The sequence below is a fragment of the Bidens hawaiensis genome, unplaced genomic scaffold (genome assembly GCF_021521415.1).
Source record: "Bidens hawaiensis isolate Kalapana, Puna unplaced genomic scaffold, B.hawaiensis_p1.1 tig00000055_1, whole genome shotgun sequence".
NCBI lineage: Eukaryota > Viridiplantae > Streptophyta > Magnoliopsida > Asterales > Asteraceae > Bidens > Bidens hawaiensis.
The window spans coordinates 391,638-409,153 of record NW_027491016.1 but is presented as its reverse complement, the minus strand read 5'-3'; the positions used below and the strand labels follow the sequence as shown (position 1 = coordinate 409,153).

General features: G+C 35.8%; 1 protein-coding gene across 1 annotated transcript; it reads left to right on the top strand.

The window, feature by feature from the left end:
- The first annotated feature begins 6,869 nt into the window (after window positions 1-6,869).
- On the top strand, window positions 6,870-10,125 carry LOC143628789 (receptor kinase-like protein Xa21). The gene is made up of 2 exons (XM_077098305.1): window positions 6,870-9,675; window positions 9,758-10,125. Exons 1-2 carry the CDS (start codon window positions 6,978-6,980, stop codon window positions 10,123-10,125), a joined length of 3,066 nt encoding a protein of 1,021 aa, XP_076954420.1. The 5' UTR covers window positions 6,870-6,977.
- The last annotated feature ends 7,391 nt before the right edge of the window (window positions 10,126-17,516 follow it).

Here is a 17,516-nt window from a genome sequence, read left to right as displayed (position 1 = left end):
GGTATATTTTTCTTTCTTTTTACCCATTGCAGAAATTTTCATGTTTGTGTTGAATAAAAAATAGAGATAATTAAAAAACTGCTAGTATATCTGGAAGAAAATATATTTGTTTATTAGTCGATCTATTTCAAGAATCCAAAATACATAATGTGTATGAATGACTACATGGATATACCATAATACCAATGCGGCTCTTTACTATGGTGGGGCTTTTATATAACAAACCATAACATAATAAAATGAAAAGTGAAGAAATAAAATAAGTAAAAGGAAAAATGAAGAAAATAAAAGTGATAAATTCCATCCCACATTGGTGGAGGAAAGAAAATGAAATGCTTCCACCTTAGTATAAATAAGAATTTGAGTTCTTATCCCACATCGCTAGATTATACTAGATTATAAAACTTGTAAGCTCTTTATAAGAAAAAGAGCTCATATGATAATATTCTTATATGACAAATCACACCCAGTAGTCCTAGCCCCCAGTAGTCCTAGCGGAGGGTGCGAAGCACTTGACGCACACAGGCTCACGCGAAGTGTAAAGTGCACGCGCTCTTTTCACTTCGCCCACTTGAGAGCCGTCTTAATGCTTTTGAAAACTTGTTCCTTTGCGCCACGCGAAGGAGTGAAGTTAAGTCCCTTCGCGCTACGCGAAACATAAGGAGTTATCTGGAACGCGTCACGCAACGATGACACATTGCCTGCCACGTGTCACGCCACGTGGCATAGCTAGGGCTGACTTGGCAATCCTATGTTTACTTTGCACGACACGAAGTGTTTGTTGGTGATTGGTTCGCGCCACGCGAACTGACCCAGTTTCAAGTATAAATAGGATGGGGATCCAGATTTCATTCTGCACACACTTCTCATGATTTCTCTATTTAATTCTCACATATTAGAGTATTGGTAGGGGTGCAAATGAGCCGAGCTGCTCGCGAGCTACTCGATTTCGGCTCGTGAAAAAGCTCAATCGAGCCGAGCTTAATTAAGCCCGAGCCCGAGCTCGAGCCTTAAAAATAAGCTCGTTTAATAAACGAACCCGAGACCGAGCTTCACTTGTTGAGCCTGCTCGCGAGCCTGTCATTTATATAATTTTTAAAAATATATATATATAATAATTATTAATTAATATATGTAATGTTATGAAAAGATAAATAAAAGTAACTAAATAATATATATTATTTTATACATTAAATTATAATAGAAAAATATATAAAAATAATTATAATTATGTAAAATATAATTGATAAATAGTAAACGAGCCGAACACGAGCCGAGCTCGAGCTTCAAAATCTGCTCACGAGTCGAGCTTGAGCTTTGAAAATAGAGCTCGAAACGAGCCAGGCTCGAGCTCGAGCTATGTATAAGCTAAACGAGCCGAGCTCAAGCCTAGTCGAGCTCGGGCTCGGCTCGTTTACACCCCTAAGTATTGGTATAATACCCGAGTAATCTAAACAATACACTCTCCGACCTGAACAAGGCAAGACATTGTGCCATCGTGTAATGTTTCTAGTCTCGTGATTATCGTTATGATTATATGGTTTATACTAACTTATATATACACTACATTTTGCTTAACCTAGGTGCTTAATATCATGAGGCTTGTTAGTTATAAACTTTCAAGGTGAGACTCAAGTTTTTATACAACTCACATTTGCGTGAGACAACTGATTTTCCAATACTTTCATGATGTTTTTCTAAACCTATTAAACTCATGACAGATAGTCCAAATATTTTTAAATATATTTTCAAAGGATTTAATTACATTACAGTGATCAAGTCTCTGTAAACTTACGGGATGGTTACTACTGGTATTGTGGGGTTTTGTATACAAGGCACGCCTGCTGGGCTATTATACATCACTTATTGGACAAGCACTAACCAATAAATAATATGACCACAGTCACATATACGGTCGAGTGACAAGTACCTTTCGGTAATTTGTAAGCAGACAGATGTAAAAACATCTTAATGCTGTAACTGTAAAATGTGTCATTTATAAATGAATACACTCACCAGTATTTACTGCTGATCAAATATTTTTTTAAACATGTTTCTGGTAACTTGTTAGAGACAAAGGAATGATGCATGCGGGCTTCCAGCTTAAATAAGTGGCTTGTCACCAGAATAAAGAAATGTATTTTGTAAATTAGGGTTTACCATTATAAAACTTATGTTTGTATCAAAATGGGTTTTAATCCCAGTTTATAAAATAAGAATCATGGTGTTTTCATAACTCTGATTATTTTCTTTAACTACGGTCTTGATGAAATATTCCGCTGCAATTTATTTTAATAACACCGAAACCATCACTCGATGTTCACAGCTCCGGGGGTATAAAGGTCGGTGGCTGTGACACTTTAAAGCCCCTTCACGTTATCGCCACATAAGAAACGAGGCATCGACGCCCCTCTCTATAACGCCCCTCTGTGGTTTAAGTCTTTTAACGCCCTATTACACATACACACATAATATATATAATGCGTATGAGAGAGAGAGAGAGAAACACATTGCCCCACCATCATTTCCCCTTAAGCGCCAGTCCTCACGAGGCTGCCTCCTTTACCGCCCTCCAATAGCGCCCCCACGCCCCCCATGTTCCCTTCCAATATTACGAAAATGTCCCCTTTATGAGAAAGTTTATTAATTTTGAATTTTATTTCTTCATTTCTTTTATATGTATTTTTAATTAACACTAATTGTATTACTATTTTAAAATACGATATGCAACATCGACATGACTTAACTTGTTTTTCTTCTCGGCAACAAAACATCTTAACATAAGTTAGAGAGCAAATAAAAACAATTTTATCTTGTGAAATATTTTGCAACTCTAAACATCCCCGATTCGGAAGAATATTTAACAAATATTTATGTTGTTTTTCTAATGAAAAATTATTGTTATTTATTTTTATTGTTTTACGTTGTGTTATATTTATCAGGGGCACCTAGTTAATATTTGTATTTATGTTATTTATGATTTTGTGTTTTTGAAATATATAAATTTAGTTTTATTTATATTAAAAAATGAAAAAAAAATTTCCTTTACTAATCTGCCAAACAAATCTCCATGAAGTTTTTAAACTCCCTAATCATAAATGGCAATCCCTCATTAATTGGTCTATTTAGTTATCCATTTCTTCATAAATCTCCGACCATACCCTGTCCCTGCCTGGTATGAGGTAATGAAACGCAAAAACGGTAAATTGAATTTAAGAGTAAAGTGTGAATTAATAGTAACTAAATCACCCGTTTTTGTGTTAAAAAGGGATGTAAAAAATGGTAATATGAGGAAAATGGTTCATAAAGTTGAATCATATTCTAGTCCCTTTCATTCTTCTTATCTTCATTTGACAACATAACATCTAACATTAATTATTTTGACTTGATGATTTCTCCCTTGAATGCAAGTGACAATGCACTAAAACTACCACCATTCTCCACACAAACTCCAGGCATAATCCCTCTGTTGCATCCGGTGGACGGGCTGCTTAATGCCAAAATGTTATAACTATCATTCTTTGCGTTTTGAAAGAAAGTAGTATTTATTTAAAATAAACCAATTTGATTAAAATAAACTGTTAGCTCTTTTCATGTGTGAGTAAAAAAAAGCCGACTAATAAAAAAACACATAGCAACGGAAATCAGAATAACCATAATAGTAGTAGTAATAATATTTTAATAATAATATAAAAATGATCATAACAGTATATTAGCATTGACAATTTTTTTCTGAACAAATATTAGCATCGACATTGATATTGCTTGAGGAGCCGACTCATTAGCATGACTTTCCATCTTCATACCTACATCTTTAGAGTAATTTCCATAAAACTCATGTCAGTTAACTCAGTTCAACAAAACCTTTAACACAATCAGATAACAGAAGTATCATGAACAACAAAATGCCATAAACAAAAAATTAGTACTATACCTCCATCAATTTCCCAATGTCAAATTTGGGAGCCTTCAAAATCTTAACTTTTCGCTTGAAAACATTTTGCAATGGATGGATGCTAGATGTCGGTTTGATGCTTTCTCAATAACTCTACCAATTGAATCGGGAATGCACTTTAAAACCAACTCCTTAAGATCACAAGATTGGGATTGGGTCAGCATAATGTCCCTCGTCTTCCTTCAAATCTTTAACAATATCAAACATAAAAATCAAATAGCAACAAAGTGCTTCATCAAGCTCATATACAATCTTCATACCGGTTTGATTTGGGTAGATGGTGCGCATCAGGTCCTTTTCACATGATCAACACTGCTTCTAATTGAAGTAAATGCAACTCAACTAAAAGAAACCCTTATCTTGTATCAGTTAGGGTAGGCAGAAAATGAAATTGTTTTAACAAAGCCGTGAGCCAAACCGTCAGTAACAGGTTTTGATCTTTCTACAGCGAAACCCAACTGTTAAAATCTGAAAACGAACCAAACCGTAGTGAACAGTCTCGCTTCGGGTGGCTTCATGGTTTTAGAACATATACAAAAAAAAAAATCAGAGTGAAAACATTACAAATTTCAATTACTAATCAAACTGACTATTCGCGGGTTAAACCAAACACAACCCATTTGACCCGAATTTTTTTTAATTTACATTTTCACAGCAGCAAAAATATAAATTGATACAAAACAATTACATTGTTACGAAATCTTATGTCAATTTTCTTTTTAGTTTTAAGATTTGGCATAAGATAGTTAACAATTTAAGTTCCTACAAAAAAACACACATTTTAAAAAATTATATAGAAAAACCAATGGGTTAAACGAGCCAGCCTGTGAAGTGATCAAAACGGGGTCGTTTGACCCAAAATTAACCCGAAGATCCATATTTAGACTAATGGAACTTACGAGATGATACCTGATTATTCCCTTTTATGATTTTGATTAGGGTGGTGATGATGGGGACTGGGGAGTTTATAGTGTTGGAACGGAAATTAGGGAGAGGACCTACGACGTGGGTTGGAAACTGAATAACTGCAGCAGCAAGAAACCGTCGTAAACTGACGCTTCTAGAAGAAATCTAAGGACTTTCAACGGATAAGATTAAAAGATTAGGACTTTAAACGGCTAGGATTCACCCATAATATAGTTTCCACAACCGGGAACAATATAATATATAATTAGTACAAGACATATATATATCACATTCAAAATGATTAAATTTTAAGACATGCCAAACTCAATATGCATCGGGTACAAAACTACAAATCATTGTAGCATTCATTACTAACAAGCTGGATTAGGCCCAGCTTAACATACGAGGCTGAGAGGAGTCCATTAACAAGCTGGATTAGGCCCAACAGTCCCAGTCTGTCCAAGCTCAGACCAAAACGTTGCCTTTGATACTGCCAGGTCAAATGTAACTAAATAGCAACCAGGTGAATAAAATCAAAGTAACCGACTCACAACCGGATTACCAAACCTATCAATGTGTCCGTTTTGAACTTTTTTTTTTTGAAAACCGAAACTAGCGAGTCGTTTTAAAGTAGATGTTTGCTTTTTTATGTATGTAATTATACTACTTGTATATATAATTGCACGTATTACTTAATTCGTAAGTTTAACACGTTAATTTAATTTATATTTGATCTAAACTCTATATGTGTGTGTGTGTGAGAGAGCAGGGCCGACCCTTAGGGGTGGCAAGGTGGTCGACGGCCACAGGCCCGACACCCCGCTAGGCCCGAATTTTTTTTTTTTTGAAAAAATATATATGTGTTTTTATTAAAAACAATATGTATACTTAATGTTTAAAAATAATTACATAATCACTAGCTTAGTTTAGTGGCAAATCGGTATTACTTACAACTAAGAGGTTGTGGGTTCTAACCTCACTTAATACATCTTAATTTTTTTTATACAAAAGTTTTTTACACAACCCAAATTATAACTAAATAAGCACATATAAAAATTAAACTGTTTAAACTTAACAAAATACTCATTTTGCTTAAGGCCTAAAAAATTTTCACCTTCAACCCAAAATTTTTTTGTTTTCTCGGAGCCGGCCCTGTGTGTGTGAGAGAGAGAGATGTTCATATGCAATAATAATTGTTATTATTATTATTATTATTATTACAATGTCAATGTTTGAAATCGTCATGTGAGAGTTAAGAAATATAAAGATGTGTATGCCGCATGCGAGAGACACGTACGTAAGCCATATTACCATGTCAATGTTTGAATAAATATAAAGATGTGTGTATGGCACTTAAGCTTACCATGTCTATGTTTTGTTTTGTTATAATTTATAGAAGTTGCTTTGAATAATAAGTATAATTTATAGAAGTTGTTATGTTTTCTTAAATTTTTTTTTTCCTAAAATCTCATGATAAAGTATATCGCTTCATCTCAACACATCATCAATTGTTTGATATATTTTAGACAGTATTGACTCTTATAAATAATAAATAACTTTTTGTTTAATAAACAATATTTTCAATAATTTTACTTTATGTAAATACATAATGAAAAGAATTCATGTATTTACATAAAGTAATTATTGTAAAAAGAGGGTTTGTAAACCAAAACATTAAGAAGGTTCGTGAACCGTAACATAACGACGTGGTAGAAATTTGGTTAAGAAGATTAGTTGCATATCAAAATCATATTAGCATACGCTACAATAGCAGTTGGTTTTCTGGTTCAATGGTATGTTAGTGATGATTAAGGCTTTAGATCTCATGGTCTCATGTTCGAAACATAACTCAAGAAGGTTTTCTCACGGTGGTGAGTTTTCTCTTTGATGGTGCTTATGGGTGAGTCAGGCATGGGACGTCAAATTCATTATAGACGATTGGAATCCCGCCTCAGGAATACTCAATACATAAATCATGTGTTGTAGATAGTTTCAAACGTTGTTAAAAAAGTATACGCTACAATAATTAAGACATGTTTGATTTTCTATGCCAAGTAGCCAACATGGTAAAGGGCTGCTGATTTGTGCATGTCATGCAACGTAACTCACACAAACCATGGATAAAAGGACAATAATCATCTTTGTGATCTTAATTCTTTTTTCCTTCCCAAAAATGATACCAAAGAAGTCAATCATTTGTTTTACATCTCCCTCATTCCCTTTTTATCCATATCTTGCGATTCTAACTTTTATCGCAATCTTTGCTTCTTTTGCTGGCGGAAATGAAACCGATCATCAGGCTTTGCTACATATTAAGTCGATGATCACTCAAGATCCATATAGAGCTCTAACCTCATGGAACAATTTCATTCATTTCTGTAATTGGACTGGTGTCACATGTGGGAAGTGGCTTAAAAGAGTGACTCGTAAAGTATTACAGGATCAAGGTCTTGAAGGCTCTCTGTCTCCTATTGTAGGCAACCTTAGCTTCCTCGATGTTCTTTCTCTCTCAGTCAACAACTTTCAAGGAGCAATACCTCATCAACTCGACCGCCTTTCTAGGTTACGTGTGCTTGCACTTGATCTTAACAAGTTCAACGGGACCATTCCAGCTAACATATCTCATTGTTCCAAACTTGAAGTGCTTGCTATTTATCGTAATGAGCTAGTTGGAAGCATACCCAAGGAGATAGGTTCCCTCTCCAAACTCACTTATTTATCACTTGGTAGTAACAAGTTAACAGGTGGAATCCCACCTTCCTTGGGGAATATTACATCAATGGAAGAGTTTTCTGTTGATATAAATCCGTTGGGTGGCAACATTCCGAACACGTTAGGTCATTGGAAAAGTTTAAAGAATTTTTATGGTGGAAATTGTAATTTATCCGGAACTATACCTCATTCCCTTTTTAACCTTTCGCTGCTAACTAATTTTAGCTTGAATGATAATCAATTGACTGGTAGTCTTCCTCCTGCCATAGTGCTTCCGCGTCTTGGGATCCTTCAGTTTTGGGGTAACTACTTGACTGGGCTTATTCCACAGTCCATCTCTAATTGTTCGAGATTAAGAGTCCTTGAATTGGGCAACAACAAGTTTCGTGGGAAGTTGACAACTAATTTTGAAAACATTAAAGATATATCTGCAATACGCTTAAGTAATAATGACTTTGGAAGCAATGATGCTGATGAAATGGGGTTTATTGATTCGTTGAAAAACTGCACCAAATTAGAGGAGTTGGATCTTGATGAATGCATGTTTCAAGGAGTTCTCCCTATATCAATAGGTAATCTTTCTGATAAGTTCTACTATCTAACTATAGCTGGGAATAAGTTACAAGGACCCCTCCCAGGATCAATAGTTAATCTAGTTGGTTTAAGTCTTTTATCCTTAGGAGGTAACCAATTCACAGGAAACATCTTTTCAACCATTGGTAACCTTCAAGAACTAGAAGCTATGTATTTAGATGAAAACCGACTTTCCGGACCTATTCCTGATTCCACAGGAAACTTATCATTATTGCTCACACTTTCGTTATCTTCAAACATGTTGGAAGGGTATGTTCCATCAAGCCTAGGAAATTGTAAACGTCTATTAGAGCTGTACCTCGATAACAATAACCTTAGCGGGGAAATACCTATACAACTTCTTCAACTTTCATCTCTATCCCGAATGTTGAATCTTTCTCAAAACAACTTGTCTGGCTCACTTCCAACCGAGGTTGGAGACCTCAAAATGTTGAGTAATCTCAATATATCTGATAATAATTTGTCTGGTGTAATTCCTAATTGCCTTGGTGGTTGTACTAGCCTTTCAACTTTATCCCTAAAAGGAAACTTGTTCCAAGGTAGGATACCACAAGCATTTAGTGCACTGAAAGGATTGGTGAGACTTGATGTTTCGGAGAACAATTTAACAGGCCAAATTCCTCGATTTTTAGAAAGGTTAGAATATTTGAACCTATCATATAATGATTTTGAGGGTGAAGTACCCATGCTAGGAGTGTTCGCCAATGCGAGTACATTCACTATGTTAGGGAATAGTAGGCTTTGTGGTGGGCTTGTAGAACTTGGGTTACCCAGATGTCATCATATAAACAAACATAAGAAAAATTTCCCTACGTTTTTAATAGTTATTTTGATTGCATCCGCACTTTTTATCATAGCATGTTTAGCATATGCTTGGTGTAAAAAAAGAAAGAAGAGCCAATCACATCAATCATCAACAAACGAACGATTTATCAAAATTTCATACAATCAACTTCTCAAGGCTACCGATGGATTTTCTACAGCCAATTTAATTGGCCATGGTGGGTTCAGTTCTGTTTATAAAGGTGTCATTGATGAAGATGACGATAAATTTGTTGCTGTAAAAGTTCTACATCTTCAATTTCGTGGAGCTCAAAGAAGCTTTATGAGGGAGTGTGAAGCATGGCGGAACATTCGACACCGGAATCTGTTGAAGATAATAACTTCATGTTCAAGTGTCGACTTTCATGGAAATGATTTCAAAGCTTTGGTTTACGAGTACATGTCGGGTGGGAGTTTACATAACTGGTTGCACTCAAGTGAAAGTACAACACTCAACTTTCTCCAAAGAATAAGCATTCTTATGGATGTAGCATATGCACTTGATTATATTCATAATCAATGCGTACCAGCCGTTGTCCATGGTGACTTGAAGCCTAGCAATGTTCTACTCGATGATGATCTGGTGGCTCATGTAGGGGACTTTGGCTTAGCTCGATTTCTTGGAACAACTTCATACCAAAATAGCTCAACAGGGATTAGAGGAACAATTGGTTATGTTGCTCCAGGTAAAATTAATGTATTCATAGAGGTTCATATATGCTTGGAGTATTACCATTTTTTTCCTAATGTACAACTAACAAATTACAGAGTATGGTCTCGGCATTGAGATGACAAGTAGTGGAGATGTCTATAGTTTTGGAATATTATTATTAAAGGTAATGACTGGGAAAAAACCAATCGACGATATCTTTGATGAAGGTCTTAGCCTTCATAAATTTGCATCAATGGCCCTGCCAGACCATGTAATCGATGTTGTTGATGCTACCATTCTAAACATTTATCAAAAACATGAACTTTCTGAGGAAAATGCAAAAATAATAGAAGAATGCGTGACTTCAACAATCAAAATTGGAGTATCATGCTCCACGGACTCACCACCACAACGAATGGATATAAAAACGGTTGTACATGAATTGCGGCATATTCATGATACACTTCAAAGTATTGAGGTATAGTTCTCTCTCTTTTTACTTACCAAGTTAGAAAACCTTTGTGTGTTAAAATAAGTTATTTTATCAGGCTGTTTAGCAGTCTTTGGCTGAATCCTTAACAGACCAAATTGATTAAAAGATATCCTCGGAATCATTCAGTATGACTCTAATACTTAACCATTATGAGACTCTATGATCCATTAAGATGTGTCTTTTGTAGAAACCAAACATATTCTACCTCTGACCGATTTAGATGTAGTCTCTTGATGAAATCATTAAGAGGCTACCAACAGCAAATCAACTCTTCTCATTATTTAAGCTTAACCAATTGTTCATTTTTTTTTGTCATTTAGGCACCCAACAGGTGAAACTATTATATATATAGGCTCCTACGTATGGTTTCACTTATACAAAATTTGACCAAAAAATAATATGAATGATGAAAATTCTTTTCAAAATTTTTTAACATTTGATAATTTGCTCGACGTGCATGATCTCGCAGGTCTAACAATAATCTTGAACTAAGGAGTTGAAAGAAACTGCATCCAGGAGAGGGTGTATGCCATCATTAATTAGTTACATATATCTTTGTTATTATGTCGGAGATGTTAATTTAGTGCTGACATAAATATATGGGTTCCTTGCTGTAATAATTGAAGAAATATGATATATCCAGTTTGATTAATACCCGTGGCTATTTGTTATGGGGCTTCAACAGCGACGGAAAGTAAATAGTACAATTTCAATTCAGTCATATATTGTGGGTTAACTACATTGCATAACATGCACCATAAAGGATGCATTTATCATGCCCATACTCATAAAGGATACAATACATATTCATGTTTTTAGCCCTTCTTGTTACGTTATGTGTTCTGGGCTAACCAGCATGTGCTAGTTAAAGCGTCACGTTACTATCCTATAGATAATATGACAGCCCACTCGATAACTTCGACGCTATAACTTAACTTGCTTTAACTAGCTACATATGAAGTGAGGGAAATGAAAAAAACCAAGTTTGATTGGTTGATGAGTGGTCCCATCTCTTTTTCTGTCTCTCACTCTCTAACTTTTTTCTTTTTTTTTGAACGTCAAATATACTCTAACTCTATTTTACACTAATATTGCTAAACTACGTCTTTGCTCAGGTCTGAACCTGAGACCTCCCATCAAAAGACAAGTACCTCTAACAAGTAGGCTAGCCCAACATTGGCGCGCTCTCTCTCTCTCTCTCTCTCTCTAACTAGCCCACTCTCTCATTATTGTGTTACCGCCACTCCTTAACGCCTACTTTGACGCCGCCACTTCATAACGCCTACTTAGTAAAAAGGTTATTTTTTTTAAATCGGATCAAGTAACTGGTGTACATGTATCAAATTCAAATAAGACGTCTCAAAATGATGTACCCAAAGTTCTACAAACTTCAATTAATTACAAATTGATGCGCCGTGACATCCCAAACACTCAAAACAGAATAAGCGTTGTGGGTAAGTCACACTAACCTATTCTCAAAGCGTAACATAAGCATTACTTTTTTCGAGGATCGGTCTGGTTATTATAGAACGAAACTTTACAATCGTTTAACAGAATGCTTATAAAAATAGAGGAAGGTTGGAAACAGTACCCACATGGATCGGTCGGAATTTTTACACTATAGTAATACTAAAAAAATTTTCACAAGATCAACCAACCCCCATAGTCCCGTAAAGGGTCTTTTTTTCTCCCAACTCACAAATTTACAGGAAAAAGGTGTGTGGAGCAGTCTCTTGGAGATGGGTTCACAAAGAAATGTAGGTCAGTCACTCCAGCTAAATTGAGCTGTGTATGTTTGTACTTTTAGAATCTTTTTAGTTTGTAAATCTAAGATATTAAACACACACAAGAGGGTATTTGGTAATCATGTGTTGAAGTCACATGATCACGCATGTTATTTATTATTCTATAAAGATTTATGAAAATTGTGAAGAATATGATCACTATTTGTCAAATCTGATTCACATGACAACCTCCTGAAAGTTTCTCTTTAAAAACAAAACAACATATGACACACATATGTCACACTGGTCAAACCACCACCCTCTAGTAGTCTACCTTACACACTTCTCTTAATCATTGATCATCCCATATTCCTCTTCACAAGAGTTAATTACCATAATGCCCCTAAACACACACATTCAAACCTACACTAAAGTGGTCAATCTAGTTAGCCTATAGTTATACCATAATGTTCAAACTAGTATCTTTTATTATTTTTTATTATTTTTTCAAATGTATTTATAATAGCAACCCAAATCACACATCATATTATCTATAACCACTTCTCACTCATTTTCTTTCTTGAAAACCATAACACAAACAAACCATGAGTTCCAAACCAGTATTCTTCATCTTTTTCTTGATCTTCTTCAATATTTCGGTTTCGTCATTCGGTTATGACAAACCGAGTATTCCCGTAGCAAGATTTCAAGCAAGATGACTGATGGCAACTTCACCCCTCACCTCAGTTTCTATTGATCCGTCTAAGCTTAAGGGTGCGGCCATGAACGACTTGCAAGCATCGGTGGAAGATAGTTTGAGGAAGCGGCCACCTAGCAAGTCGAACCCTTCACATAACTAGTGATCCATAGATTGTAATAGTACTTTGTGTAGAGATCAATAACACAAATAGTTGAATTGATCTCTTTAATTTCCCATATGTAGAAAGTTTTGAATTTAACCCATATGTTATTTAATTCATAAGTTAATGTAATTTAGCTATTTTGATGCAATTATTATGATTATATAATTTGAAATCAACACAATCACTGATTTTTAATTGTGAATTATGTTTTTTTTATTGTCATTATTATTATTATTTTTTAATTTTTGTCCATATGTTCTTGAGCTTTGTGTTTGCATCCTGCAGATCTGCCATGCTAGCCATTATGTAAGCCATGGTTTCTTGTCTGCTACTAACCAATTAATAATACATAATTTTTTTTCAAAAGGGAATGTTTCTGCACTTGAGTGCATTTTTAACAACATGTAATGTCTATACAATTATCATATATGGTTGTCACGTCATGTTAGGGCCAATTTTTTTAATACCGCTACACACCTTTGCTATGAATTTCTTCATGTAAACTAGTTAAGGCGCTCCTAAGCTACCTCAAATCTGCTCGTTAAAAGCTCTACTAGAGCCGAATTTCAATGAGCTGGATGAGTTCATCTTTTATACCGAGCTTGAGCTTGACCTTAATACATCAAGCGTTAGCTTGAGTAGGCTCACAACCTAAGCAATCATATTATTCATATAAATACAATTTTATCTATCTAGTACAATATATAATTACATGATAACTTTTATTATATATAACTACAATAAAATTATGTAATATGTAAACATAATTATTACTATATACAAACATTATCAAATAAATACACAAGTGCATAAAAATAACTAAATAGTTATAAATAATAAAAAAGTCGAGTCTAGCTAAGTTGTAAAAATTACTCATAAGCCAACATCATGCTTTAAGCATATGTTTAAAGCTCAATAATTATACAAGTCTAACTTTGGCTCACATAGTGGAAATCACTATTGAATATACCCCTACAATACACTAAATTTTACTATAGTTTGACTTAGCGTTCCTCTTTGTACAAGGACAAAATCCATGCAATCAATTTCACTGTAGTTTGTGACTGAGTTCACTATACTTAGATAACATTAATACTAATCTTAAATACATGTTTTACGAATTCAAGCACCCACAACGTAAAGAGCACATAAGGGTGGACGGAGTGGGCCTGGGGAGACAATACTGATTGGTACCGCAAAGGAAAAAAAACCGGCATTATCAAGCGTCGATTTGGATTTGGTACAAGTGATAACCGAGTTCACATCTTTCAAAAGGGGGGGGGGGGCATGAAATACGTCGAACGAGCCGAAGATAAACAAATTACATATGATGTGAAGCAAAGTAAAATCGAGAATAACAAAGTCGCTCAACGCAATTTGGTATAACAACATAAGCCGTTGTTAGAATAACAAAAGATGGCGGACTTGGAGTTCATTTGTCAACCGGTGTTGAATGCGGTTCTAAGAAGAAAAACGTCACTATAAAATTTTAATGTAATATATTTAAATCACAAATATTATTTTAATGTAATATATTTAAATCACAAATATTAATATTTAATATTAACGTATATTGGTTTTTATTAATCCCAACTATTATCTTTTGATTGCTATCGGTACCAACTTACGAATTGGCTGCTGACGGTCACATCTTTTAACGTTTATGTTCCCAACGGTCCGCGACTAACAAAATCCTAATGTCGTTACTTGCACGTAGCTAGAAAAACGCCCTTGGTTGGAAAAGTTATATTTTTTGTCGGAAAACTCAACGTGAGCACCTCCACCACCACCAACTGACTCACCACCAACCAACCACCAAGACTTAAGCATCGCAAACCGATTCCGATGATGGTTCTAGGGTTCCGATGATCTCAATAATCGAGGCTTTTGCTAGAAAAATGTTCCTAAATGTCCGATCCAGGGTTACAAAGATGTTTGGGAAGAAAATGTTGAGTTTTCTGAAAAAATAATTGAGTTTTCCGGTGACTAGCAACTAACGACGTTAGGATTCTGTTAATTGCAGACTGTTGAGAACAAATACGTTAAAAGGTGGGACCGTCAGCAGTCAATTCGTTAGTTCAGACCGGTAATGACCAAAAAATAATAGTTGGAATTAATAAAAACCGATAAACCTAATTATTGGAATCGTCTAGAGTTTAGAAGCGAAGTTTGATCTATTCCCTTGCCAAAAAGCGGTGTTTGAATGCCTTCAGGCTCCTCGGCTCATCGGGCAGGATTTTCTAATGGCCATCCTCATTGAAGGATTAGGCCAACACATATCAGGGTTGGAGTACCGGGCTATCCTTAAGTACCAAGTAATAATCCTTATGTTTCCGACTGATGAGCCTTGCTCAGTTTGCCGTAAGGTCTGTTTGGATCCCTTGGGAGGCCATGCGGTGCATTGCAAAGAATTGTCTGGTTTTAAATACAGACATGATTTGGTTAGGGATCTTCTGTATGATGTTCTTAAACGGGCAGAGATTTCTGCTAAAAAGAAGGCCCCTGTTAACTTTCTTACAGATCCGCTCGAAGGGAGGTCCATGTTACAACCAGCTGATATTATTGTGTTTGGGTGGGCAGGGGGAAATGATAGTTGGGTAAAAGTTAGCTAGTTTTATATATTAATTAGTTATATTTAGTTAAATAATCGAATGAACATTGGTACTTCAAGCATTGTTTACGTGTTTCAGGATATTGGAAGATATGGAGCTTAACGAGGATATTTACGGGCTTGGAACGAAGATCGAGAAGTAAGAGATTGGACGTGCACACATCACGAGGCATACAAGAAAAGAAAAATGAAAAATATGAAATTTTACATCTTCGTGATACGCGAAGATGCAAAGAAGGCCAGCTTCGCGATACGCGAAGCTGCAGAATCTGGAAACCGACTATCTTGTCCTTCGCGATACGCGAAGAAGCTTGCCTGGACATCTTCGCGATACGCGAAGATGCTTAAGTCGGCCAAAAATTTAGGTTTTTCCTTATATAAAACCTTTAACCTCCCCATTCGGTTAGGGACGACTTCCAGAGGCAAGAGAGGCTGCTTAGGGCGAGCTTCCACCATTCCAAGGCTTCCGGTTCATCTTGGGTTTGCATGTTCATCAAAGATAAGTGTTTTGACATTATGATTATGTTCGGCTAAGTCCTTTATTCATTCTAGGCTAGGGTTTTGTGTAATTCTTCTTGAGACCAGATTTGCTATGCTTAAAGTTATGAACTTGATTTGAGTTATTGCTTTTATCTTGTTTAATTGATTGCTTGGTTGTTTAAACAATTTATATTTGCGATTATTGATTAGTGTATCACTTGTTTGGTTTTGTTCATCAACACTTAGGGTTAGGCTCTTGTGTCATTGAACTTATAATCATCGGCTCATGCTACTTAATTATTTGTCATAAAACATAAATTGGTAATTATGTAGATCGAGTTCAATTGTGTCAACAATTCGGTTAGGGTATCTTTTGTCATCACAATCAAACTACTAGGTCTAGTAATTACTGCGCAATCAAGAGAAGTATATCTGTGATTAAGTTGAATGTCACATTACCCGAACCTAGAATGAATGCTTTTATTAATATTATTTACAAATAGTTTTTAAGCAATAATTAAGTTTTAATTAATTTTTTTCTAAAAACCGCTTGACATCGTCTGTCCGCCTTAGTTAATAATTAATTTAGTAATATTGAATTAGCACTTTCCTTGAGTCCTTGTGGAGACGACCTTACTTACCCGTACTTATTATAGGTATTTAAGTCTTTAATTAATTGTTTTTTAGTAGATCACGACAACCTATGTCAAAATGGCGCCGCTGCTGGGGACTCAACGCGCTTAGTGCTAGTTTAGTTTAGTTTAAATTAACGTAATTTAGTTTAATTTTAGTTTAATTTCTTTTCTTCGTTGATTTTACGCGGGGTGTGCTTGTTTGGTGTGTGCAGTTAATCTCTTAGGTTGATGCATACGAGATTCGCTCGAGACAAGGAGGTGTTGCAATTTGATCCCGAGATTGAGAAAGCCGCGAGAAGAAACTGAGCAAAACAAAGAAGGGGTGAAACTTCAAGACCGAAAGAAGAAGACATGAATCATTAAGAAGATAACCCCTATCCGGTTCCACCTGTGTTTCAACCCAATGACCTTAACCCGCCGCACAATCGAGAGGAACCCATTCCACAAAATATCCCACAAAACATTCCACAAAACCCACCAATCCATGACCTACCACCATTCAACCCACCCATTCACCAAAACCGAAACCCGAGAGCTCAAAGAAGATATCAAATGAGAGATGATCGTTCAATCAGGTCTGAACCACCGCACAATGGAGTCGAGTTCGAGTATGATCGGCGAAGGGGATTTGACGATTTTGATGAGTTCGAGGATGAAGAGAAGATGGAAGACGTGCAAGGGGATCGGTATTATAGAAGACAACAACAACCTCCCAGAAACCAAACACCCGAGCCCGCTCAACCACCAAGAAACCGTCGAGAAAGAAAAAGATAAGATTCGACAATGGGGTCCCGAGGGCATATTTGTTCCACCGCCCGTTCATGGGGTTCAAAACCACTTCATTCCACAAGTGGCCACGAACCCGCTTCCCATTGTGATTCCGGTTAGAGAAGGAAGAACGTTTTCAGTGAGGCAAAGCAACCTGACCAGGATGCCTACTTTTCATGGGAAAGCATAAGAAGAACCGTATTTGCACTTGAGCGAGTTTAATGCGATTTGTGCCACCATCTCGAGTCAAGGGTTTACTGCTGATGAAGTCAAGCTAGTTGTGTTTCAGTTCAGCCCTAAA

Coding starts and splice junctions, on each gene's coding strand:
- LOC143628789 (XM_077098305.1), top strand. CDS start 6,978: ATGGATAAAAGGACAATAATCATCTTTGTGATCTTAATTCTTTTTTCC. Junction 9,676..9,757: donor AATTGGTTATGTTGCTCCAG/GTAAAATTAATG, acceptor AACAAATTACAG/AGTATGGTCTCGGCATTGAG.